General features: G+C 40.9%; 2 protein-coding genes across 2 annotated transcripts; one reads left to right on the top strand and one right to left on the bottom strand.

Moving 5' to 3' along the window:
* Nucleotides 1-9,059: 9,059 nt before the first annotated feature.
* Nucleotides 9,060-10,038, bottom strand: LOC120866198 (olfactory receptor 1D2). The gene has a single exon (XM_040243757.1). The coding sequence runs from the start codon at nt 9,993-9,995 to the stop codon at nt 9,060-9,062; it is 936 nt and encodes a 311-aa protein (XP_040099691.1). The 5' UTR covers nt 9,996-10,038.
* A 14,474-nt stretch (nt 10,039-24,512) lies between these two features.
* Nucleotides 24,513-25,462, top strand: LOC120866656 (olfactory receptor 1468). Its single transcript, XM_040244450.1, is given in 2 exon segments — nt 24,513-24,786; nt 24,789-25,462. Coding segments are annotated over 2 exon segments (948 nt in total).
* Nucleotides 25,463-26,414: the final 952 nt, after the last annotated feature.

Genomic DNA, 26,414 nt, shown 5'->3' with positions numbered 1-26,414 from the left:
TGCCTTTGATTGAGTAAGGACATTCAGATAAGCAAAATCAACTATTTTCTTAACAATAGAAATACTTCAGGCTGGATTTCAGAATTTTTTTTCCATAAGCAGCAAAGTAATACCAGAGAAAAAAACATAATGTAGAAAATCTTTATGCAGCCTAATCATTCCAGCAACTTCTAATCTGACATATTCAATATTATGGAAATAATGTCTATGTCTTATTTTAAGTCCTGTCATCTTACAATATCCTTGAAGTGCCTAAAGATTTAGTATGCTGTATTTTGATATTGCATACATTTGAAAATGATATTTGAAGCAGGTATATGCATTATAGCAAATGGATACTGTACAATTAGACAAAGAGGGGAAAAGTAAAAATATTGGAAGGGAAAAGAAAAATGTATTACTGTTTACTGATAAAATGATCTGGGAGGCCTAAAATAGTCAACCAAAATGCCATTGAAAATAAACAAAGGGATATGAGGTTGTGCAGTAAAAAGTACCCAGATCATGCTAGCCTTGTTAAGATTTTAAAAATTTTATACTGTGTAAAGAGTTCTAAGCAGAATGACCAATATAAACGGATTTAAGCAGCGATGTATGTATATATTAACAACTATCTTTCTTTGTGTTTTACCAATAGTGTTTCAAAAATCAGGTGTAGCTGTTGCGTTTTTAACCAGATACTTTTCAGTGCCTATCATGAGACACTATGTTAATAGCTTTTCTAATATTTAAAAATACTGCCAAGGGGCAACTAAGCCCACGCACCACAAACAGCACATGTACTACAATGAAGACCTAGAACAGTCAAAGAGCAGAAACAGAAAAATATGTTAACACTCCTGGTTTAAATTATTTATCATGTTTTATTTAGGCTTTTGTAGTTGTATTTATTAATATAAATGAGGTTTGTCTATAGTTTCTTTTTTTACATGTCATCTTTATCATCTTTTTGGTATGATTTGGTGTACATTAGATTTCAAATTAAACTTGATTTCATTTATTATCAATTCTAGTGTTAAAATTTGTTGGAATTTCTTCAACAGCTTAAGATATGAATTTTAAAATATATTACATGGAATTATTTTTCTAAATAAAAATAGCTTCTATACTCTGTTGGAATCTATTGATTAAAAGGAAAAAAATTCCAGTATGACTCATTCAAGCAATACAGAAAAATTAAAACTAAAATGAAAAATTAATTTAGCCAAGATGATTATTCAAGAAAAATGATTAAAAGTCATCTAAATTGGAAATGAGGAATTATAGTATCTATCTTCACAGATGACATGATCTTGCATATAGTAAACCTTAATAAATATTCCTACTAAAAAACTACAATAATAATGAAGTCAGAAAGATTGCAGGAGCAAGATCAATATAGAAAAATTGATTGCATTTTTTATACTTGCAATAAATAATCAGAAAATGAAATTAAGAAAATGGTTTTATTCATAATTGCACCAAACAGAAAATGATCTTTAGGAATAAATTTAACAAAAATTCAAAATTTATACTCTGAAAACTACAAATATTGTTGAAAGAAATTAAAGATCTAGATAATCAGAAAAAAAAAAAAACATGCTCATGGATTGGAAGACTTAATATTAAGATGGCATAGTCCCCAGCTAGATCTATAGACTAAATACAGCCTCTATCAGAATCCCAGCTGACTTCTTTTTCTAATTTAAATTTATTTATTTTAATTGGAGGCTAATTACTTTACAATATTGTATTGGTTTTGCCATACATCAACATGAATCTGCCACGAGGGTACATGTGTTCCCAATCCTGACCAGCTGACTTCTTTGTAGAACTTCATGTAAATTGATTCAAAAATCCATGTGACATTGCATGAGACCCAGAATAGCCAAAACCATTTTGAAAAACAAAAACAGATTTGGAGGATTGCACTTCCCAATTTCAAAACTTACTACAAAGCAATAAAGGTAGACTTATAGATCAATGGGATAGAATTGAGATTCCAGAAATAAACTCATATGTCTATGGTCAACTGATTTTCAACAAAGATGTCAAGATCAGTGGGGAAAAGATGTTTTCAACAAATAGTTCTGGGCCATTCTGGGCCACCAGGATAGCCATGTGCCAAAAAGGTGAATTCTTACCTTGCACTGTATGCAAAATTTAACTCAAAATTGATGAATGACACAGATATGAGAGCTAACATTATGAAAGGCTCAGAAAAAAATATAGGCAAATCTTCAAACCTTAGATTTGGCAAAGAGTTCTTAGATATGACACCAAAAGCAACAGAAGAAACAATAAATTCAATTTAACCAAAATTAAAAACGTTTGTTCTTCCAATGACAGTATCAAGAAAGTACAAATAATTCCACAGTGGTAGACAATATTTGTAAATTATATATCTGATAGGGTATTTACATGTAGAATATATAAAAAACTCTAATAACCAAATAACGAAAAGAAAAATGACCCAATTAAAAGCAGGCAAATATTCTGAAGGCATTTCTCCAAGGAAGATATACAAATGGCCAATAGGCACCCAGCAAGATGCTGAACATCATTAGTCATCAGGGAAATGCAAATGAAGGCCACCACTTCACACCCTCTAAGAACAATTCAGATAATAAACAGTTCAGAAAATAACAAGCCTTTGCAAGGAGGTGAAGAAATCAGAACACTTCTATACTGCCAATGGGAATGAAAAATGGTGCAGCCATTTTGGAAACAGTTTAGCAGTTCCTCAAAAGGCTAATCACAGAGTTACCAAAAGACTCAGCAGTTCCCCTCTAGGTATCTCCCAAGAGAAATGAAAACATAGGTCCACATACAAACTTGTACATGTTTATAGTAGCATTATAAGTTCAAACGATAAGGAATCTGCCTGCAATGCGGGAGACCATGGTTCCATCCCTGGGTCAGGAAGATCCTTGGAGGTCATGGCAACCCACCCCAGTATTCTTGCCTGGAGAATGGACAGAGGAGCCTGGTGGGGTACAGTCCATGGGGTCACAAAGAGTTGGACATGACTGAGCAACTAATACACATATAATGCTCCAAAGGCGGAAATAATCTATATGTCTGTTTCCTGGGCATGGATAAACAAAATGTGGCACGTCTGTACAACAGAACATTATTCAGCCCTAGAAAGGAATGAAGTACTAGTACATGCCGCAACATGGATGAACCTTGAAAGCATGAAAGAAGCCAGTCACCAAAGACCACATATGACATTATTCCATTCATATGGAAGGCCAGAATAGGGAAATCTATAGAGACAGGAAGTAAGTTCGTGATTGCTTACACGTGAGAGAAGGGTGAGGGTAAGAAGCAGACAGCTGAAGAATACAGGGATTTTTTTGGAGCTGATGGAAACATTCTAAATTTTTTTCTTCTTAATTATTTTATTAAATTTTTTTATTAGAGTAATTATATGATTTACAGTGTTGTGTTAATTTCAAGTACACAGCAAAGTGAATCAGTTATACATATACATATATCCACTCTCTTTTAGATTCTTTTTTCATCTTTTTCCTCAGCCTCCTATTGTCTTCATAAAAGGCACCCATGGGATTGAAGTTGTAGTCAGTGCCTTTTTGCTCTGAGCCCAGGGCAGTTGCTGACATATTTTAGGGTGTATTTCTTCGTGTCCCACTGACTGCTTCGTCCCCAGTCCTTGCTGTTCCTTACTTACTGATTTTTCAGGACCGCATTGAAGAGAATCACCACCCATTTGGCAAAAACTTTGCACTGAATCTGCTGGGTCTTTTGACACCTTACAGCTTGTCCCTCAATCCAAGCCCGTTGCTCCACCTCATGCAATGATTCCTCTTAAGTTCTTGATTTATGATGTCACCTGTTCTCCAGAGTGGTTTTCAATTTTTAAATTATTTTTTAAATTTGTTTATTTTGAAGTGGGATATTTGCAAAGGAGGGAAGTGAATATCGTTTCTATTTTTCTCTATTATGTTGTTTCATTAGAAAAAAAAAAGCTTTGATACGGGAACTGTCCTCACAAGAGTGGCATTGAAGGAGAAAAAATACAATGAAAAATTATGTCATATTTTATTTCATAAAAGTAAAAGACCTCCTTCACCAAAACACCATAATATAACAACAAAATGCGAACAAACAAGAATGTCAGAAAGGAAAAATTCTTGCCATGAATGTGATATGCAGAGGCTTTAAATGCTAAAAAGAGAAAGATCTAGTTAAGTCAGTAATAAAATTACCACACCCCTCCCCCACTGGAACAGACAGGAACATGCAATTCACAAAAGAAGAAATTCCAAGTCATTAAACACATGAACAAACATTACTTATCAAAAGATGGGATGAACAGGCAGTTTTATATCTGATGAAGTGAAGTGAAGTGAAGTCGCTCAGTTGTGTCCGACTCTTTGTGACCCTGTGAACTGTAGCCCACCAGGCTCCTCCGTCCTTGGGATTCTCCAGGCAAGAATACTGGAGTGGGTTGCCAGTTCCTTCTCCAGGGGAACTTCCCGACCCAGGGATCGAACCCAGGTCTCCCGCATTGCAGGCAGACGCTTTAACCTCTGAGCCACCAGGGAAGGATGAAAGGAAATAAGAACAATGTTCTAGAAGGAAACTTGGCATTCCATGTCATAGGTTCTTAAATAGGGTATCCCTTTGACCAGTCCCAGTAGTGGTAAAGAACCTGCTTGCCAGTGCAAGAGATACCAGAGATGTAGGTTCGATCCCTGGGTTGGGAAGAGCCCCTGGAGTAGGAAATGACAGCCCACTCCAGTATTCTTGCCTGGAAAATTCCATGGACAGAGGAGCCTGTGTGTGTTAGTCACTCAGTCATGTCCAACTCTTTGCGATCCCATGAACTGTAGTCATTCCCTTCTCCAAGGGATCCTCCCGATTGTTCAGACCCAGGGATTGAATCTGGGTTTTCTGCATTGCAGGCAGATTCTTTACCGTCTGAGCCACCAGGAAAACCCTTGCAACCTGTGCATGCGTGCTAAGTCACTTCAGTTGTGTCTAACTCTTTGTGACCTTGTGGACTGTAGTCTGCCAGGGCCTTCTGTTTGTGGGATTCTCCAGGCAAGAATACCGGATTGGGTTGCCATGCCCTCCTCCAGGGGATCTTCCCAACCCAGGGATGGAACCCCCATCTCTTACATCTCCTGCATTGAGTTACACATTGGAGGGATGATCATTTTTCTTTGACAGGTACACACCACTTTATTTTTCAGTTTATGAGTCTTCATTGCTGTATGTGGACTTTCTCTAGTTGGGCTACTCGCTAGTTGCTGTGTGTGGACTCTGGACTTCAGTGGTTGTGGTGCACAGCCTCGGTAGTTGCAGCTTGAGGATTCTAGAGCCCAGGCTCAGTAGTTGCAGTGCACTGGCCTAGCTGCCTCTTGGCATGTAGAATCTTCTTGGACCAGGGATCGAACCCATGTCCCCTGCATTGGCAGGCGGATCCTTAACCACTGGACCACCAGAGAAGTCCTGGAGGGATGATTACATTACCTTTAAATATGAAGTGGTGAGATTATATGAACACTTTCAAGTATGTGAGCATGTTTGTGTGAGAGAGAACATGGAGAAGAGAGATACAATAAGAAAGGGAGAAAAGAGAGAGCGTAAGCCAGAAATGACCAGGTCTTACCCACGGCTCTCTGCTGGTTTCAGAGTTCCCTGGTGCTGCCACTTACACTTTCACCCTATGTAGGGTGCAGTTTCAGTCAGGATGGATATAAAGGACCTAAGACATTGCTTTCTGGATAGCACTTGATGACTCTTCCTTTTGCCTAAAGGTGGGAAGCAGGGCAGTTGGTGTCTGGATAATCAGCCCATGCAAACGAGGAGAAAACAGGTAAGCAGTTCATGCCTTGATGAAGATGGGGAACCTAAAAACTGATGGTTGGATCCTTAGTTTATAAGTGAAGGGGCTGAACTGAGACCACATCAGTCTTATTTATCAGCTTTGGTGAGGCCTTGGGGAGGTAGTCCCAAGACGGCTTGTTGAGATGAAACTGGATAATTGCTTCAGTGTTAATATCTATAAGCAGAGATCTTGGGAAATGAATCTTATTTACAAAGAGTAAACCAATTCCACCTTGGGCAGAAATCTTAAAAGTTTTCTAGGATTGGATTAAGCCAGGAATAAAGAAGACTTCACATAGAGTGCAGCCTGGTTTTGAATCATCAGAGGTTCAGAAAGTCTCAAGAACTATATTTGGATTAAGATGATCCCAGATTGCTAGTGACTCCCAAGTATTGCATCAAAGAAATTTTAAAAAGTTGTATTTGGAGGAAAATAACATCACCTTAGACCTCAAATATTTCTCTTCATCACATTTTCAATCATAACATCAAGCACAAAACCAAAGATAAGCAGACACACAAAGAAATAAGATTCCTAAAGCAAGAACTAACAGCCGAAAGGCATACAGAGGCTCCTCTGTCCATGGAGTTCTCCAGACAGGAATACTGGAGTGGGTAGCCATTCCCTTTTCCAAGGAATCTTCCTGACTCAAGGACTGAATCCGGGTCTGCAGCATTGCAGGTGGATTCTTTACCATCTGAGTCAGCAGGGAAGCCCACAGAGACTCTAGATAATCTAGTAGTCAGACACAGAATGAGAAACAATGATGTTTATGATGTTTTAACATATAGAACCAAGAATGGGAAATTAGGCAGGGCTTTTTACAGACTGGACCAACATGAATAACCAGCAGTCAGACCACACACACATTACCAGCTCTGCAGGAATCCTGTCAAGCCCTCTGCTGGTCGCTGTTCCTACAGGGGCAATCACCTCCTTGACTCCTAAAAGGATGAGTTTTACCCATTTTTGCACCTATTTAAGCGAGTGCACCTTTTTAACTTTCTTGTCTACTTCTTTCACTCAACGTTATGTATGTGAGGTTCATCCACTTTGCGGTACGTGGTTGTAGACTTTTCATTTTCATTGCTGTATAGAGTTCTATTGTGTGAATAAAGCCATTAAAAAATCTATTCTACCATTGATGGGGATTTGTGGTTTCCAGTTTTGGCTGTTGTGAATAGTGAAGCTGCATATTCCTCTTGGGCATCCCTATGGAGGAGTGGGATTTGTGGATGATACTGTAGGTGTTTGTTTAGAAGACAGAGCTAACCAGGTTTCCATCACACTTGTAATGATTACCCTCCTAGTAGCAATGGATTCCTCCTGTTCCACATTAAAAATTTTTATTTATTAATTATTTTTTAAATTGGAATACAATTGCTTTACAATGTTGTATTAGTTTCTGCTGGAGAGCAGAGTGACTCAGCTATATGTATACGTATCTGTGTAGCTGCCAAGTTGTGTCCGACTCTTTGCAACCCCATGGACTGTATAACCTGCCAGGCTTCCCTGTCTATGGGATTCTCCAGGCAAGAATACTGGAGTGGGTTGCCATTTCCTCCTCCAGTGTATACGTATAGCCCTTCTTTTTTGGATTTCGTTCCCCTTTAGGAACTTTCAGTCTCGCTGTCCTCACCCCAATCTCTGGAAAAGGGTGAGGGGCTGAAGGTCGAATCAATAACCACTGGCGGGTGATTTAATGAGTCATGCCTATGTAATAAAGTCTGTGTAAATCCTGCAGAGGACAGGGTTCGGCCAGCTTCCGGGTTGGTGACACATGGAGGTTTAGGTAGAGTGCTGCACCCGGAGATGGTGTAGAAGCTCCCTGCCCCTTCCCACATACCTTGCCCTGTGAGTCTCTTCCACCTGACTGTTTCTGAGTTATGACTTTTTATAACAAACTGGTAGTCTGGTAAGTGAAATGTTTTCTCTGAGTTCTGTAAGCATCTCTAGCAAATTAATTGAGCCCAAAGAAGGCGTCTTAGGAACCTCCTGGCTGTAGCTGGTCAGAAGCACAGGTGACAGCCTGGACTTGAGATTGTCATCTGAAGTGGTGGGGTGGGGGTGGGGAGGTGAGCCCTTAACTTGTGGAATCCGATGACATCTCTGGGTAGATACTGTTTTAATTGAGGAACTATAGGACCCCTATCTGGTGTCAGAGAATTGCTTAGTGGTATGGACAGAACACACACACATTAGAACTGGCATCCGAATCATGGAAGCTAAACAGAGATTGGATCTCACAATGACCTCCTCCCTTTCTGCTCCCTCCACCACCACTCCTGTTTGTGAGCATGTGTTGAAATGTTTGAGAGTTTTGTTTTGAGGTAATGAAGAAGAGGTGGAAGGTGAAGAGCCGCAGAAATAAGGGGCAGGATGGGCTTCCTGAGGACAAAGTCTGATTTCTCTCAGAAGGAAAAAAAGTGCAGGAAAAAGGCAAGTGATGTAGTATGGCTTTGGAGTCCAAGGGATAAAAATCAGCCCAGAGCAAAACACAGAAATCTCTTTCTATTTCTGCCTGAACACCAGGGGCTGTGTCCAGAGGGACTGTGGGTCAGAACTGCAGCAGTGGGAGCTGTGTCTGACAGAGAGAGCATCAGGAAGGGGGCGGCCCCACTCAGAGTACCTACAGTGCGTATATTCTCAGGTGTATTCTATAAATGGCTGGAAGGGAGCAGGCTCCTTAAAGAAGTTCAGAGTTCAGAAGAACATGAGTGAATGCATGTTAGTGAACAGGTGAGATCCACTAAGCCGTAACTGGGTGTATCTGGATAAGGCTGGGACTGTAATCCTAGGTTAGCGCAAGTTGAAGGATTTGATCCTGCAAACTTCTACTATTGTTGTTGTTGTGTGTGTGTGTGTGTGTTAGTCACTCAGTTATGTCTGACTCTGTGCAACCTCATGGCCTGTAGCCCACCAGAATCCTCTGTCTCTGGAAGTTTTCAGGCAAGAATAATGGAGTAGGTTACCATTTTCAATGTCAGGGGAATCTTCCCAGCGATCGAACCTGCACTTTTTGTTAGTGGTACTTTATTTATTGTCAAAGCTGGTCAGGTTTGGTGGACACTGGGTTGTACTTTGTCTATTTTTTCATTATAGACATATGAGATTATATTGAGCTAAATCTATCCTATACCCCACATAGGATAATGCCTTGGACATGGTGAAGGAAATTTCTAATCTCCACTGTAATGCCCTTTCCAAATTTATGCTCAAGTCAACCTCTGAAAGACTTTCCTAAGAAGAATCTTCCCAGAGCTCCGTGTATGTCCTTGTTCCTCAGGCTGTAGATGAAAGGGTTCATCATGGGGGTCACCACAGCATACATCACTGTGGCTACTGAGTCCTTCATGGAGTAGGTGTCGAGAGGCTTCAGATATACCATACAAAGGGTCCCATAGAAGAGGGAAACCACAGCCAAATGGGAGGCACACGTGGAGAAGGCTTTGTACTTGCTAGAGGCTGAGGGTATTTGGAGGATGGCTCTGACAATCCAGACATAGGACATGGCCATGAACCCAAAGGGGGTGAGGAAGATAAAGGATCCTGTGGCAATCAGCACTGTGTGATTGATCTGGGTGTTGGAACATGCAAGTCTCAATAAGACATACATCTCACAAAAGATATAGTGAATCTTCCGGGACCCACAGAAGGTCACGTTGGTCATGAGGAGGGTGTGAATGAGGCCGTAGAGGACAGAGAGTGCCCAGCACAGGGCAAGTAGTGAAATACAGAGCCTGGGGCTCATGGCCGTGGTGTAGTGGAGTGGGCGGCATATGGCCACATAGCGGTCATATGCCATTGTGGCCAGGATGAGGTTGTCCAGAGCCACCAAGGAGACCAGGAAGTAGAGCTGGGTCAGACACCCTGCATATGAGATGGCTTTGTTCTGGGACTGAAGGTTCACCAGCATCTTGGGGATTGTGTTGGTGACGAAGAAGAGGTCAGTGAAGGAGAGGTTGGCCAGGAAGAAGTACATGGGAGTGTGCAGGCGGGAGTCAGAGCCAATGGCCAAGATGATGAGCACATTTCCCACCACTGTGACCAGGTACATGGACAGAAACATCCAGAACAGGACCCGCTGCTGCTCAGGACTCTCCGACAGCCCAAGGAGCAGGAACTCAGAGACTGTACTATGGTTGCTTCCATCCATTTCCCCAACTTACTGCAACACAACACAGATGTTTACTATATGCCCTCAATTGAATAAAAGCATTAAAATAAGCAAAATCAACTGTTTTCCTAACATGAACAGTATCTTAAGCTAAATTTTATACATTTTTTTGGGTATCAGAGACAATGTAACACACAAAAACAAGACATGGAAAATCTTCATGCAATTTAGTCATTCTGGCAAGTTCTAGCCTGGCATACTCAATATAATAGGAATAATGCCTACATCTTATTTTAAACCACATCTTGTTACAACTCTCTTGATGTCCTTAAAGATCAGTATGTTATGATATTCTGTAGATTTAATGATATTTAAAACAAGTATCTTCAGTAAAAAAAAGAAAACTGATGTTACACAATTGGAAAAAGGTAAAAATATTAGAAAGGAAATGTAAAAATTACCATTATTTGCTGATAAGATGATATATTCAGGAAATCTAAAATGATCAACTGAAATGCTACTAGAAATAAAAAGAGATTTTGAAACACTTGAAATTAAGTCTGGGCTCTGACACTTTCTAACTCTGAAACGTGAGGCAAGTTACCTGGCTCTTTAAGATCCCATTTCTTCATGTGAAAAATGGGTTAAGGTGAGAATAAAATGAATAAAGTGCTTAACATAGATAGCTGGCCTGCAGTGAATGCTCAAGAACTATTCCTTATTATTGTTGTACAATAACAATACTCATGAATAAAAAGATTAAAATATAATGTGAAATAATCCCATCCGCATCAACAACTGAAAAAAACCTGTGTGTTAAAATGTTAACAAGAATCAGGGCTTCCTTAGTGACTCAGTGGTAAAGAATCCGCCTGCCAATGCAGGAGACGGGTTTGATCCCTGACCCGGGAAGATCTCACATGCCACTGAGCAGCTCAGCCGGTGCACCGCAACTAGAGCCAGCACTCTGGAGTCTGGGAACCGCAACTACTGAAGCCCGCACAGCTGGAGCCGGTGCTCCACAGCAAGAGAAGCCCCCGCAAAGAGAAGTCTGTACACTGCAGCTAGAGAGTAGCCCCCACTCACCTCAACTCGAGGAAAGCCTGTGTAGCAACGAAGACCCTTCACTACCCCCCCAAATGTTAGCAAGGATCAGTCAAGGATCAGTCTTTAAATCCTCCAAAGAAGCATATGATAAAAATTCAATAAATGGGTAAGCATATTAAGATTCCAAAGATACATATTCTACTGAATTAATGTCAATTTTAACTCATTTGAAGTCAAAATTCTAACAGGTTTTTTGAGAAAGAAAATTCTCATCTAACTTTAATCTAAAAATAAGTGTGAGAATAAGGAAAATGCTGGGAAAGAGAATAATAAGGAGATTCTTCCTCTGCCAAATATGAAAGATTCTGAAATAGTGTGATACTGGTGGAATAAACAGGTTGATAGAATTGGACAGAAACTCAAATGCAGGCCAAATAACATGGAGGGTTTAGTTGATTATTATGGGAGCATTTTTACCAGGAGATACGTTTTGTATTAGTTAGTAAATGGCATTGAGACAACTGTCTATTTAGGGGGAAATGTGAGAGCAATGGACTTCCCAGGTGGTGCAGTGGTAAAGAATCTGCCTGTCAGTGCAGCAGATGCAAGTAATGTGGGTTTGATCCCTGGATTGGGAAGGTACCCTGGAGAAGGAAATGGCAACCACTCCAGTATTCTGGGAAATGGACAGTGGAGCCTGGTGGGCGACACTACAGTTCATGGGATTGCAAAAGGGTCGATCACAACTGAGTGAGCATACACACATGGGATCAATGTTTTGCTTCTTACCAAATACCTTTCAGGCATACAAATAGGATGAAAATAGCATAATGTGTATTTTTTCCTTTTGAAAACTTAATATGTAAGAAATAAAAATTTTTTAAATTCAAAAAATAAAAGAGTATGTAAATAAGATACATTGAATTATACTTTATGCTGATAGATAACAACTATTTATGTTTGATTATTTTTATTATTTGATATGTGAAGGGTGAAAAAAAGTCAGTCTATGAAATATTGAGAGCATTGCAGAAAGAGAGTTCTATGTGCAAAGGACCCAGGCTGTACTTTTGTTGTATTTAAGGAATTAAATATAGTTGGGGCTGGCTGGAGAGCAGCATGGTGAGATATGGGATTGTACAGGTAAGCAGGGAGTCAGGTCATTCAGAGCCTTATTATAAGTTTAAAAATTTATTCTAAGTGCAGTGAGGATCATTAAAATGTTTAAGCACAGGAGGATGTATATATCTGGTGACTGTTTTGGCTTGTGGGATCTTAGTTCCCTGACTAAGGATTGAACCCGTACCCATGCCCCTGCATTGGGAGTGGGGAGTCTTAACTGATGGCCCACCAGGGAAGTCCCTCACAACTGTTCTTTTATTTGTGTTTTGGTAACATTATTTTAATAATTATCTATGTATTTTCATTTCTGATCAAATGATTTTTCAGTGTCTGTTACATTAATAGCTCTGATACTATTGAAACACTTCCAATCCTGGTATAAAATACTGAAATTGATTTCCAGTTGTTTAATTTAGACTGTTGTAGCCACATTTATAAATGAGGTTTATCTGTTATTCTGTTATTTTTTTATATGCCATCCTTGTATGATTTGGGTTTTTTTGATATGATTTGTTTGCATTATCCTCCACCTTAAACTTATATTCACTTATTGTCTATTTCTGTTATCTGGAATTTGTTGAAATTTCTTCAATAATTTCAGATGTAAATTTTAAAAGAAGTCCCATGGGATTCATTTTCCCAAAATAGTTTCTAATACATTGCAGTCTATTGATTATAAACAAAAAATTCCAGTGTGAGTGAGTCAAGCAATACAGAAAAATTTAAATCAAAAGAAAGTAAACATCATCCCAAATTCTGCCATGCAACTACTGTTAATATTTTTAGTGAGCATACTTTTTTTTCTAGTCATCTTTATTCAGTCAACAATGAGATGAAGAGCTTTCTCCAATTCAGAATTGTAATTTGTTACCTATTTTTCCTCCTTAAATAAACTATATTTCTACCTGCATAATTTTTTCTTTATTCTTAAAGTTAAAATTAACCAACTCTGTTTAGGAACTACAGTGTATTCCACTATGGGAAGATAGATAACAACTATTCATATTTTGCTATTTTTAAAATTTGAAACGTGAAGGATGTTTCTCCTTCGTTGATTTATCTGACTTGTAATGTCTTTTCCAATTTAAAAATTATGTCTCACCTCATTTAGTGAGAACCTACTTTCATTTTATTTTTTTCTGCTGCACTTCTTGGAATTTATCCTACAAGTTCAGTTCAGTTCAGTTCAGTCGCTCAGTCGTGTCCGACTCTTTGCGTCCCCATGAATCGCAGCACGCCAGGCCTCCCTGTCCATCACCATCTCCCGGAGTTCACTCAGACTCATGTCCATCGAGTCCATGATGCCATCCAGCCATCTCATCCTCGGTCGTCCCTTTCTCCTCCTGCCCCCAATCCCTCCCAGCATCAGAGTCTTTTCAAATGAGTCAACTCTTCTCATGAGGTGGCCAAAATACTGGAGTTTCAGCTTCAGCATCATTCCTTCCAAAGAAATCCCAGGGCTGATCTCCTTCAGAATGGACTGGTTGGATCTCCTTGCAGTCCAAGGGACTCTCAAGAGTCTTCTCCAACACCACAGTTCAAAAACATCAATTCTTCCGTGCTCAGCCTTCTTCACAGTCCAACTTTCACATCCACACATGACCACAGGAAAAACCATAGCCTTGACTAGACGGACCTTAGTTGGCAAAGTAACGTCTCTGCTTTTGAATATGCTATCTAGGTTGACATAACTTTTCTTCCAAGGAGTAAGCGTCTTTTAATTTCATGGCTGCAGTCACCATCTGCAGTGATTTTGGAGCCCCCCCAAATAAAGTCTGACACTGTTTCCACTGTTTCCCCATCTATTTCCCATGAAGTGATGGGACCGGATGCCATGATCTTCATTTTCTGAATGTTGAGCTTTAAGCCAACTTTTTCGCTCTCCTCTTTCAGTGTCATAATTAGCATTTCATTTTGAGATTTTTTTAAATTTATTTTTTAATCGGAGGGAAATTGCTTTACAATGTTGCGATGGCTTCTGCCATACAGCAATGCAAATCAACACACACGTCACCTCCCTCTTGAGCCTCCCTCCCCTCCCCCACCCCACCCCTCTAGATCATCACAGAGCCCCTGGCTGGGCTTTCTGTGTTATATAGTAACTTCTCACCAGCTATCTATAAAATGGTATTTTTGAACCTATTTTCAGGGAAAGAAAGGAGACGCAGATCTAGAGAATGAACTTGCGGACACAGCGGGGGAAGGAGAGAAAATGGGCAAATGAAAAAATGAGACAAATGGAGAAAGTAGCATAGGCATACATACACTGTCATTTTGAGATGTTGAGTCAGAAGTTTATGTCTAAACCCCAAGTAACACGGACAACCTTTCTTTTTTAAAAAAACAAACAAACAAACCACTACCCTGTTTGCTCAGATAATGTGTTGTGACTATCTATCCATCCGTCTCTTCTATTTAGTCTGCACAACAATACTATTTGTTTTTACTACCCCATTTTGTGGATGAGGTGACTGAGACTTAGAAGGTTAATGAATTTCCCAAATTCCTTCTACTAGTCAGTGACAGAGTTGGGATTTGAGTCCCATTCTGTGTCTCTGGAGTCCACACCCTAGCCACTCTACCACACATTAAACAAGAGTAAAGATGCCTACCTCAGACTTTCCTGGTGGTCCAGTGGTTAAGAATCTGCCTGACAATGCAGGGGACACAGGTTCGATCCCTAATCCAGGAAGATCCCACATGCCAGGGAGCTACTAAGCCCTTGTGCCACAACTACTGAGCCAGCACTCTGGAGCTCGTGAGGCACAGCTACTGAGCTCACATACTGCAACTGCTGAAGCCTGTGTGCCTAGAGCCTGTGCTCTGCAACAAGAGCCCCAGCGATGACAAGCCTGCGCACTGCATCTAGAGAGTACCCCCTGCCTGCCTCAACTAGAGAAAGCCCACGTGCAGCGACAAAGGCTCAGAACAGCCAAAACAAAAAATGCTTACCTCTCTGTGCGTTTAGAAAAGATCTGAAATGCTAGATGTTGAAACATTCCGCCATCCTTAAAGCCCTGTGTAAGTGGATGGAGAGATGATGTTATTGGCGGGGGGTGGCGCTCAAAAGGAGTCCTATCCTTTACCATTTCTCAATGTTTCTGAGTAACACCTCCCATCCCCGCCCCGGCTCAGTAGGAAACCCTGCTCTCAGAACCAAGAAGAATCAGTGGCCCCAGTCTTGACTCTATCCTGGACATGGCTTTTCTCCCCACTCACCTAGGTACAGCCTCAGCCCACCTTGTCTGCAGGAAATGACCCAGAATGTCAAGGTGGAGACTCATGTGGAGCTGTCCTCTTGGTGCTATCTACATGGAGGAGAGAAAAGTAAAGAAGGTATTATTGTGGCCTTCACGTGCAAAGGGTTGTGGATTGTTCAGTTCAGAAAATAGAAAAGAGGCAGAAAGGTCAGGTTACATTCCAGAAGACTAAAGTGCTGTGCCTGCAAAGGGGTTGGCAGAGGGAAAGTAATTCACAGAAAGCTTTTGAACAGGCTGCATGATAGAGTGAGCTCAGTGATCATTTCAGAGGTGATTCAAACATTTGGTGGAGGTTCATTTCTCTTTTACCATTAAGATTCCAAATTATAGAGTAGTCATGTGGTGGTCCTTTGGTGTTTGAGTAAGGTGGGAGTAATCCTTAGGACATTCTCTAGAGACTTTTTTGCACGTACAGCTTCCCACATCTGCTGTTTGATACTCATGTCCTGCACCCATGGTTCTAAACTGTGAATAAGCTTATTTATCTTTCACAGTATGTAAGTGAGGCTTCAAGTTGAAGAGGATGCTTGTCTATCAGAAAACAGAGTTTTAGTGAGAAGGTGGGGGACTGATGGGCTCATCCCAAGACCCCCCAAATTGACGTGAGGATGAAAGGTGCACCATGGTGACTTCTCGGTGACCCCAACCCTAAGCACATCTGGCCACCACCTGTTTCTGCCATGAAGACAGAGGTCTTCCACCTCCTTAGACCTCATCAGAAACTGTTTCCTTTCGCAACCTGTTGCTTGGATTCAGGATCCTTTGGGGCATCTGCCTGATAGGAGAGAGGGAAGAAGGCAAGAATGAGGGCTGGGAAAGCTCAGAGGACCTGAGGAATTGCTACCTCTGCTTCAGCCCTCAACACAGGAGTCTCCTACACTTCAGTGTCCATTAGAGTCACCTGTGATGCTTTAAAACTAAATAAAAGCCTATTTTCTGGCTCCCTTCCTTGAAATACTGGCTTTTACTCTGTGAACAAAGTCCTTTTTGATGGTTCTGGTTGTACACTTTGGGAAACACTGTTCTTTTTGTAAAAGCCAGTGGATTTGGAGCATATGTGGGGTCAGCTGACTTTGGAGACATAAACTCCTCTGCAGTGTGGCCGGGTGGAGAGGGGAGATAGTTTGAGGTGTTACGGAAGAGGGCTCCAAACTCAAAGCTGTCCTTCTGTCCCTCCAGTGCTGCTTTTCAGCAGAAGTACCCCAAGGAGGGCATGAAACCTCCTTGAGCTCTTCATCTCACCTGTAAAGCCTTTCTTATACATTTCAGAATCATGTGCCACAGGGCTAGTGATAGCACTTTGAAAACTAGAGCGCTAGCAAGATAGGAGGGATTGTTAATTACCTTAAATACTAAGGAGTTAGACGATAATGAAGATTTTCAAAATATGTGAGTATATTTGTGAGAGAGACAGAGTAAATGGAGAAGAGAAGATAAGAAAGGGATGAGAGAGGCAGGGGATATGAATATTTCTGAAATGTGCAGACCTTTCCCACTGTTCTGTGTTGGTCACAGGGCTGCCTAGTCCTGCCGCTTCCACTTTCCTGCTAGGCAGATGAAAATTCAGTCAGGACGTGGCGGACACTAAGGCACTGTTTCTGAATAGAACTTGGTGATTCACTCCATTCGCTGAAGTTAGGAAGAATGGAATCAGTGCCTGGAACTTCAGTGCCTGCAGAAAAAGAGAAGGAGACTGTGGTTGTTCTGATGAGCTTGGGGAATCTGAGAGCCGACCCTTGGATACCGGGCTCATGAAGAGAGGAGCTGAACTGGAGCCACGTCAGATCTATTTATCAGTTTTGGAGACGGCTTGGGGAGGCAATCCCGAGACAGCTTGTAGAGATGAACCTGGATAATTGCTTCCAAAGTTGGTATCCATAAGCAAAGGTCTTGGGAAATGGGTCTTGTTTACAAGAAGTAAATCAACTTCACACCAGGCACTATAGGTGCCCTAGGTGTAAGAATAAACCATAATTGAAGAGAACAACACACATATGCTCTAGCCTGGGTTAGAGTCAGCAGAGGCCCACAGAATCTCAAGAACTAATTTGGATTGGGATGATTCCAGATTGCTGCTGACTCCAAGTACTAAGGAAAAACAATTGAAAAAAAATATTTGGAGAAAAATAATACCATCTTAGACTTCAAGTGCTTTCCTTTCAATACCCAGTATCTGGCATAAACCCAAAGATAAACAAACACATCAGGGAATAAGATTGTTAAAGCAGGAACCAGTAGCTGAAAGCCTACAGGAAGTCTCTGTGTGTGTGTGTGTGCTCAGTTGCTTCAGTCATGCTTGACCCTTTGTGACCCTATGGCCTGTAGCCTGCCAGGCTCCTCTGTCTATGGGATTTTCCCGACAGAAATAATGGATTGGTTTTCATGCCCTCCTCCAGAAGATCTTCCTGACCCAGGGGTTGAACCTGTGTCTCCTGCATTGCAGGCAGATTCTTTATCTGCTAAGTCATTGAGGACTCTAGATAGCATAATAATCAGACATGAACTGAAAAACCAAGGATGCTTAGGATGTTTTTGGATATAGAACCAAAGGTGAAGATTTTGGCAGGGCTTTTTATGAACTGAACAAACATGAGTAACCAGCAGTCAGATCAAAAACTTTACTAGCCCTGCAGGAATCTCTGCTAGTTGCTGTTCCTGCAGGGGTAGTCAGTCTCTTGCTATTAAATTAATAGCATTAATTTAATTTATGCCATTAAATAAGTTAATTTAATAATAATAATAAATATATTAGCTATCTAAATACTCATTTCAGTTTAGTTCAGTCGCTCAGTTGTGTCCGACTCTTTGTGACCCCATCAATTGCAGCACGCCAGGCCTCCCTGTCCATCACCATCTCCCGGAGTTCACTCAAACTCACGTCCATCGAGTCGGTGATGCCATCCAGCCATCTCATCCTCTGTTGTCCCCTTCTGCTCCTGCCCCCAATTCCCCACCCAGCATCAGAGTCTTCTGCAATGAGTCAACTCTTCGCATGACGTGGCCAAAGTACTGGAGTTTCAGCTTTAGCATCATTCCTTCCAAAGAACACCCAGGGCTGATCTCCTTTAGAATGGACTAGTTGGATCTCCTTGCAGTCCAAGGGACTCTCAAGAGTCTTCTCCAACACCACAGTTCAAAAGCATCAATTCTTCGGCACTCAGCTTTCTTCACAGTCCAACTCTCACATCCATACATGACCAATGGAAAAACCATAGCCTTGACTAGACGGACCTTTGTTGGCAAAGTAATGTCTCTGCTTTTCAATATGCTATCTAGGTTGGTCATAACTTTCCTTCCAAGGAGTAAGCGTCTTTTAATTTCATGGCTGCAATCACCATCTGCAGTGATTTTGAAGCCCAGAAAAATAAAGTCTGACACTGTTTCCACTGTTTCCCCATCTATTTTCCATGAAGTGATGGGCCCAGATGCCATGATCTTCATTTTCTGAATGTTGAGCTTTAAGTCAACTTTTTCACTCTCCTCTTTCACTGTCACCAAGAGGCTTTTTGGTTCCTCTTCACTTTCTGCCATAGGGTAGTCATCTGCATATCTGAGGTTATTGATGTTTCTCCTGGCAATCTTGATTCCAGTTTGTGCTTCATCCAGCCCAGCGTTTCTCATGATGTACTCTGCCTATAAGTTAAATAAGCAGGGTGACAATAAATAGCCTCAACGCACTCCTTTTCCTATTTGGAACCAGTCTGTTGTTCCATGTCCAGTTCTAACTGTTGCTTCCTGATCTGCATACAGATTTCTCAAGAGGCAGGTCAGGTGGTCTGGTATTCCCATCTCTTTCAGAATTTTCCACAGTTCATTGTGATCCACACAGTCAAAGGCTTTGGCATAGTCAATAAAGCAGAAATAGATGTTTTTCTGGAACTCTCTTGCTTTTTCCATGATCCAGAGAATGTTTGCAATTTGATCTGTGGTTCCTCTGGCTTTTCTAAAACCAGCTTGAACATCTGAAAGTTCACGGTTCCCGTATTGCTAAAGGCTGACTTGGAGAATTTTGAACATGACTACTAGTGTGTGAGATGAGTGCAATTGTGCAGTAGTTTGAGCCTTCTTTGGCATTGCCTTTCTTTGGAATTAGAATGAAAACTGACCTTGTCCAGTCCTGTGGCCACTGCTGAGCTTTCCAAATTTGCTGGCATATTGAGTGCAGCACTTTCACAGCATCATCTTTCAGGATTTGAAATAGCTCCACTGGAATTCCATCATCTCCACTAGCTTTGTTCGTAGTGATGCTTTCTAAGGCCCACTTGACTAAGTATTAGTTGTTAATAATTAATAATTAATTTACAGCATACATTAATTTTACCCATGTTTGGACCTATGCGAATGGAAGTGCACCTTTTGTTCTCTTTCTTGTCTCCCTCTTTCAGACAGTGACATTCATCCACATTGCTGTGTGCAGTGGTAGGTGGTCCACTTTCATTGCTGTGTAGAGTTCTATTGTGTGAATAAGCCATTAACAACATCCATTCTACCACTGATGAACAGTTTTGGGCTGTTATGAATCCTGAAGCTCCCTGTTCTTCCTGGGCATCTCTACAGAAGAATGGGATTTCTGGATTATAGGGCAGGTGCTTGTTTAGTTTAGAAGACAGAACTAAGCAGTTGCCAGTCACACTTACCCTCCTTGTAACAATGGAATCCTCTTGTTCCACATTCTTAACATGGTTTGGTATTTTCCCCATCCTTTTCCTATGAGCTTTTTGGTAAGTGTATAGTAGTATCACGTTGTGGTTTTCATCTCTATTTCCCTGCTGACTAACAAAGTTAAGCACCCTTGCATATGGTTATTCTCCAGAGCTGTATCCTCTTTGTACATTATCTTGTGCCCATTTTTCTATTGGGTTATCTATCTCTTTCATTTGATTTGTAGGAGATCTTTATAGGTTCTGGTTACAAGTCCTTTGTCAGATGTATGTAGTCTTCAACTTGGTAGTTGACTTTCATTCAATTAATGGTGGGCATTTAGAAATATGAGAGAGAAAGAGGAAAGTGAAAAAGCTGCTTTGAAATACATCATTAAAAAAACTAAGATCATGGCATCCGGTCCCATCACTTTATGGCAAATAGAAGGGGAAAATGTGAAAGTATTGATATATTTTTTTCTTTGCCTCCAAAATCACTGTGGATATGACTGTAGTCATGAATTAAAAGATGCTTACTCCTTGGAAGGAAAGCTATGATGAACCTGGGCAGCATATTAAAAATCAGAGGCATCACTTTGTTGACAGAGGTCTATATAGTCAAAGGTATGGTTTTCCCAGTAGTCATGTACAGATGTAAGAGTTGGACTGTAAAGAAGGCTGAGCGCTGAAGAACTGATGCTTTTGAATTGTGCTGAAGAAGACTCTTGAGAGTCCTTTGGACTGCAAGGAGATCAAACCACTCAATCCTAAAAGAAATCAACCCTTAATATTTATTGGAAGGACTGATGCTGAAGCTCTAATACTTTAGTTACCTGATGCAAAGAGTCGACTGATTGGAAAAGACCCTGATTCTGGGAAAGATTGGAGACAAAAGGAGAAGGAGGTGATGGAGGATAAGATGGTTAGATAGCATCACCAACTCAGTGGCCATGAAAACTCGGGGAGATAGCAGAGGTCAGAGAAGCCTGGTGTACTACAGTCCATGGGGTTGCAAAGAGTCAGACATGACCTAGGGACTGAATAACAACAACAAATTGCAAAACAGTCCAATTTAGCAATATTTATTTTATAATTAGTGTCTAAGGATATTTGCTATATCTTCGTCAATGTTCTCCTATATTTCCCTCTAAAAGAGGAAGGCAAATACTTCAGCAGTGAAAATAATATAGAACCTAGAGAAGAAAGAGCTCTTTTGGGCGATGGTAGCCAGAGGAGTGGGCTTCCCAGGTGGCACTAGTGGTAAAGAACCCGCTGGCCAATATAGGAGAGGTAAGAGAGACGGGTTCGATCCCTGGGTCGGGAAGATCCCTTGGAGAAGGAAATGCAACCCACTCCAGTATTCTTGCCTGGAGAATCCCATGGACAGAGGCCTGGTGGGCTACGGTCCATAGGGTCACAAAGAGTCGGATGCAACTGAAGCGACTTAGCACAGCCAGAGGAGTATTCCTGTGGGATTAAGGCATGAGCTTGCATCCTCTGTTGCCTGTTCCCCTACCCAAAGATGATTAATAATTAAGAAATATCTGCCTTAGACCTCCTAGGGGATTTGTCCCAGAGAAGCAATAAAATTTACTTTGTTATTAATGAGTTTTTCCAAGTCCTAGTATCCGTTGGGACCCAATGTCCCTCAGGCCCAGGAAGACAGAATGACTAAAGGGATGTTGTAGAATCAGGTGATGACTGCAGAGTCTATCTCCATATGCCTATAATGAATAAAAGGTGAATACCCCCAGGTTAAAGCTCTGAAGTCATCCTCAGACATACTTGGTAAGTTAGGCTGGAGAGTCCATGCCTTTGCTCAGTTACTCAGTCATGTCTGACTCTTTTGCAACTCCATGGACTTGTAGCCCACCAGGCTCCTCTGTCCATGGGATTCTCGAGGCAAGAATACTGGAGTGGGTTGCCATTTCTTCCTCCAGGCCTTAGGGATTTTGCAGCCTGAGTATCCAGACTACTGAGATTCTATGATACGATTCTATGGGGTTTTTCTTCAGGGTGTCTAAAAAACCCCTGCTCAACATTCTAGAAATATTATGGAAGGTAGAAACATCCACTGACAGCCTTTCCAAATCACAGCTCCCTTATCTAAATCATTTCATTTCCAAATACTGTACTGTAGACTGTCTAGAATTTCTCTCCCCAAGTTAGAAACCCATCTCAAGCTATCTTATTATGTGGCTTAACACTAATGTACCCAAGCAAGGCTTGGTACATTGTCAGTCTACCTTCTGATTAGCATCTACCATATTTAACCTCTCTGTCAATATAGTAATTGTAAGTATTTCATAATAGAGTCCTCTATATTTTGCAAGAGATTTTCAAAAGAGATTTCAAGTTTACAGACGCTTTGAAAGATAGGCAGGAACATGTCAGCATTATCATCTTAAAACTGAAGGAGGTAATATGTAGAGAAGTGTAAGGAATAGGTAATTAGGAGTGGGTTTCTTAAAGGGCAGCATTTTTAGATGATATCTGACTGATTTGGACTCTGTAATCAGGCATTTTATACAATAGATGGATCCCACCTAGTTCCCAGGAATGGAAGTTCTTGAGGAGTCAGAAATTCACCCTTTAGTTCACTAATATATAAAAAACATCTTTCTTCTAAGTTGAAACACAAATTTGCCTAATTTAAACCCTATGATCTTGGTGAGTATTGGTCAAATCCTGATTCACACTGTGGGGAAATGTATCAGGAGTAGACCAGGCACTGGGTCCAAGAGATTTTAAGTTATTTTTATTAGTATTTGCTTTTTCATGACATTTGTCTCAGCTATAAAGAATCCGCCTGCAATGCAAGACTTGCAAGTTCAGTCCCTGGGTCGAGAAGATCCCCTGGAGGAGGGCATGGCAACCCACTCCAGTATTCTTGCCTGGAGAATTCCACGGACAGAGGAGCTTGGCAGGTTATAGTCCATGGGGTTGCAAAGAGTCAGACACAACTGAAGCAACTTAGCATGGATGCACGCATGACCTCTAAACTTCAACATGAATCTCACATCAATATTGACATTGTGTGGGCTGAATTATAAGGAAAAAATGGCAGCCTTGCTTGGGTACATTAGTGTTAAGCCACATAATAAGATAGCTTGAGATGGGTTTTCTAACCTGGGGAGAGAAATTCTAGACAGTCTACAGTACAGGGTTTGGAAATCAACACAAATGATTTAGATAAGGGAGCTGTGATTTGGAAAGGCTGTCAGTGGATGTTTCTACCTTCCATATTTTTGGTGTCTGTTGAAACAATTCAGTGATCTTTTGGATGGCTTGAAAGTTTTCTTTTTGTACTTCTCATTGTCCTAGATGTTAAGGTTCATCAGTGAACAAAGTAGAACTTTTTTTTATCTTTAACATCTAGCAAAGAGCAAATAATCCATGTTTAATGATCTGGAAGATGAGTTCCTAGGAGAAGGAATGGAGTGGGATGGGGATAGCATGCATTCAGGTAATGAAAGCATGATGTGCTATGATGGGTGACAGTAGTCTGCCTTTGAGAAAATGAGAGATACCTGGTCTACTTGCAGTAGAGAGAGGGTTAGCCATGAGCTCAAAGGGTCTTGTGGACCATGTCAACCCTGATAAAATAAGGTCTTTGTGTTAGTGGAAAGGGGAAACTCTTCAGTTAGAATAGTGACATGGAAACATTTGAGTTATAAAAAGAATGATTCTGGGTAATGTCAAGGCATTGTAGGGAAGTGAAAGTAGAGAGAGTCCAAATTCGTTGACATTGTTTAGGTGAGAATAGTAACTGAGCTAAATGGTGGCTGTAGGATGTCAAGAAGGGCATATATGAGAGATGTTCAGAAAGTAGGACTGGAAACAGAGTAAATGAACAAGGAGAGATGATGAGAGGGAGGAGTCAAGGACGGCTCTCAGGTCTGGCTTGTATATATTGTAGGTGGTATTGTCAATCACTGAGGTAGAGAACATTAGGAGTGAAGCAAATATGGGACTGAAGAAACAACAAGCCTAATATCGGGAAGATTTGTCTTGGAGTGAAGGTGAAACATGCAAATAAGATGGTCATCAGGTAGCTGAACATCCAGGTCTGTAGCTCAGAAGAATGGTGTGGGCTGAATAAGAGCAGGACAATATGCTGAGGATCACCAATATTCAAATGATGTCTTGGCATGAAGACCTCTAATGACTGTGTGAAGAAGACATTGTTATGGAGGCCAGAATAGAAAAGGAACATGAGGAACATGAGGTATCACCATGGCCAAGAGATGAGAGAGTCCTACAAAGGAAAAAGTGATCATTAGTACTAAATGGGATATGTTATTGAATTTAGAGACATGAATGTTATTGCAGACTTTAAAGGGGGAGTTTCAGTAGCGTCACCTGCTGCCTGTGCCTAAATTCTCACTCATCCACCATTTGACAATAAGCCACATGCTATACGCATTACTTATTTTTTATATTTGGATTTAAGGTCTGTGATTATTTATAAATAATAGAGTTATCGAATGACAAAGAGGAACCAAACCATCATCTCAGAGTTCCTCCTTCTGGGCCTGCCTATCCAGCCAGAGCATCAAAACCTGTTCTTTGCTCTGTTCCTGGCCATGTACGTTACCACCGTCCTGGGGAACCTTCTCATCCCCGTCCTCATTTGCCTGGACCCCCACCTCCACACACCCATATATTTGTTTCTCAGCAACCTGTCTTTCTCTGACCTCTGCTTCTCCTCTGTCACAATGCCTAAGCTGTTGCAGAATATGAAGAGCCAAGTCCCATCCATCCCTACACAGGCTGTCTGGCCCAGATGTATTTTTACTTGTTTTTTGGAGTTCTTGAGAGCTTCCTCCTTGTGGCCATGGCCTATGACTGCTACGTGGCCATCTGCTTTCCCCTGCACTACACTGCCGTCATGAGCCCCAGGCTGTGTCTCTCCCTGCTGGCGCTGTCCTGGGTGCTGACCACTGCCCATGCCATGTTGCACACCCTACTCATGGCCAGGCTGTCCTTCTGCGCTGACAATGTGATTCCTCACTTTTCCTGTGACACATCTACTTTGTTGAAGGTGTCCTGCTCTGACACTTGAGTCAACGGGTTGGTGATACTTTTCATGGGAGGACTCATTCTTGTGATCCCATTTCTATTCATCGTCATGTCCTATGCACGAATTGTCTTCTCCATCCTCAAAGTTCCTTCTGCCAGAGGTATCCGCAAGGCCTTCTCTACCTGTGGCTCCCACCTCTCCATGGTGTCTCTCTTCTATGGGACAATTATTGGTCTCTACTTGTGCCCATCAACTAATAATTCTGCTGTTAAGGAGACTGTGATGGCCGTGATGTACACTGTGGCGACCCCCATGCTGAACCCCTTCATATACAGCCTGAGGAACAGAGACATGAAAAGTGCCCTGGGAAGAGTCTTTTGGAAAAAGAAAATATCTTTCTCTCTAAAATGGTAACAATTTGGATTTTTACACTATTAATTCAGTGGCTATGGTAATGTTGCCAGTGGAGTATTACTCTAAATCAGTGGCTTTCTTTTTTCAGTTTTAAAGCCATTAACCTTTTTATTCAAGCAAAACCCCACAATAAAGGCTGTTATGAAAATATGATGACCATGAAGCTGTGTTTGAAGTGGAACTGAGGTCAGGAAACCATCTGCTCTGCATCTTTATTTTCCTCTTCCCAGGTGGAATTCATGTTTGAAAATAAGATTTATATATTTTGTGTGCAGAATGTCTACCATCCATGTCAATTCAGGAATTAGCTTTTCAAGCATCACTGGAATCATTGCTTTCTTCCTGCTCAAAAATCATTAATGATGCTCACAAATGAAGAATGAAATGTATGCTTTCTGGCTCACAGAAGCACAGAGACTCCTGGAGTTCTGAACTCAGGTAGTTTGGCTTCACAGCTCTAGATCTCCATGACCATACAACACTGCATCTTCAGACTATAGAATCTTACTCCTTTCCATTATAATGGTGGAATCTGTCCAGTTCCAATCACTTGTCAATCAATCATGTCAATTTTTATGTCCTCTTCATATTTCTTATTGAGGCATTGAATTATTATTCATACACAATCAGAAATTATAGAACAGAAGATGTAAAATGTATTCCTGGGGAGCCAAGCAAGAAATGTAATGAGTATAAAGTGCATCAGGCTTAAGAAAACTCAACTGCAGGGATATGGTCAAAGATATTTTATTTTATGAATACATGGAGTATATATACCTCTACCATAACTCAAAAATCTATTCTACTAGAGATCATGTAACTTTCATATTGAATAAATTCTAATTGAAAATATAAATATTTAATTATGAAATATATTATTGTATCTTGTTACTCCTTTGATTTAGAAACAAAATCTGGCAGTTTTCTTTCTGACTAGTATGACATCTTTTGT

The sequence above is a fragment of the Oryx dammah genome, unplaced genomic scaffold, assembly GCF_014754425.2.
Source record: "Oryx dammah isolate SB20612 unplaced genomic scaffold, SCBI_Odam_1.1 HiC_scaffold_8, whole genome shotgun sequence".
NCBI lineage: Eukaryota > Metazoa > Chordata > Mammalia > Artiodactyla > Bovidae > Oryx > Oryx dammah.
The sequence above is the reverse complement of the archived record's forward strand: the minus strand, read 5'-3'. Positions and strand labels throughout refer to the sequence as shown.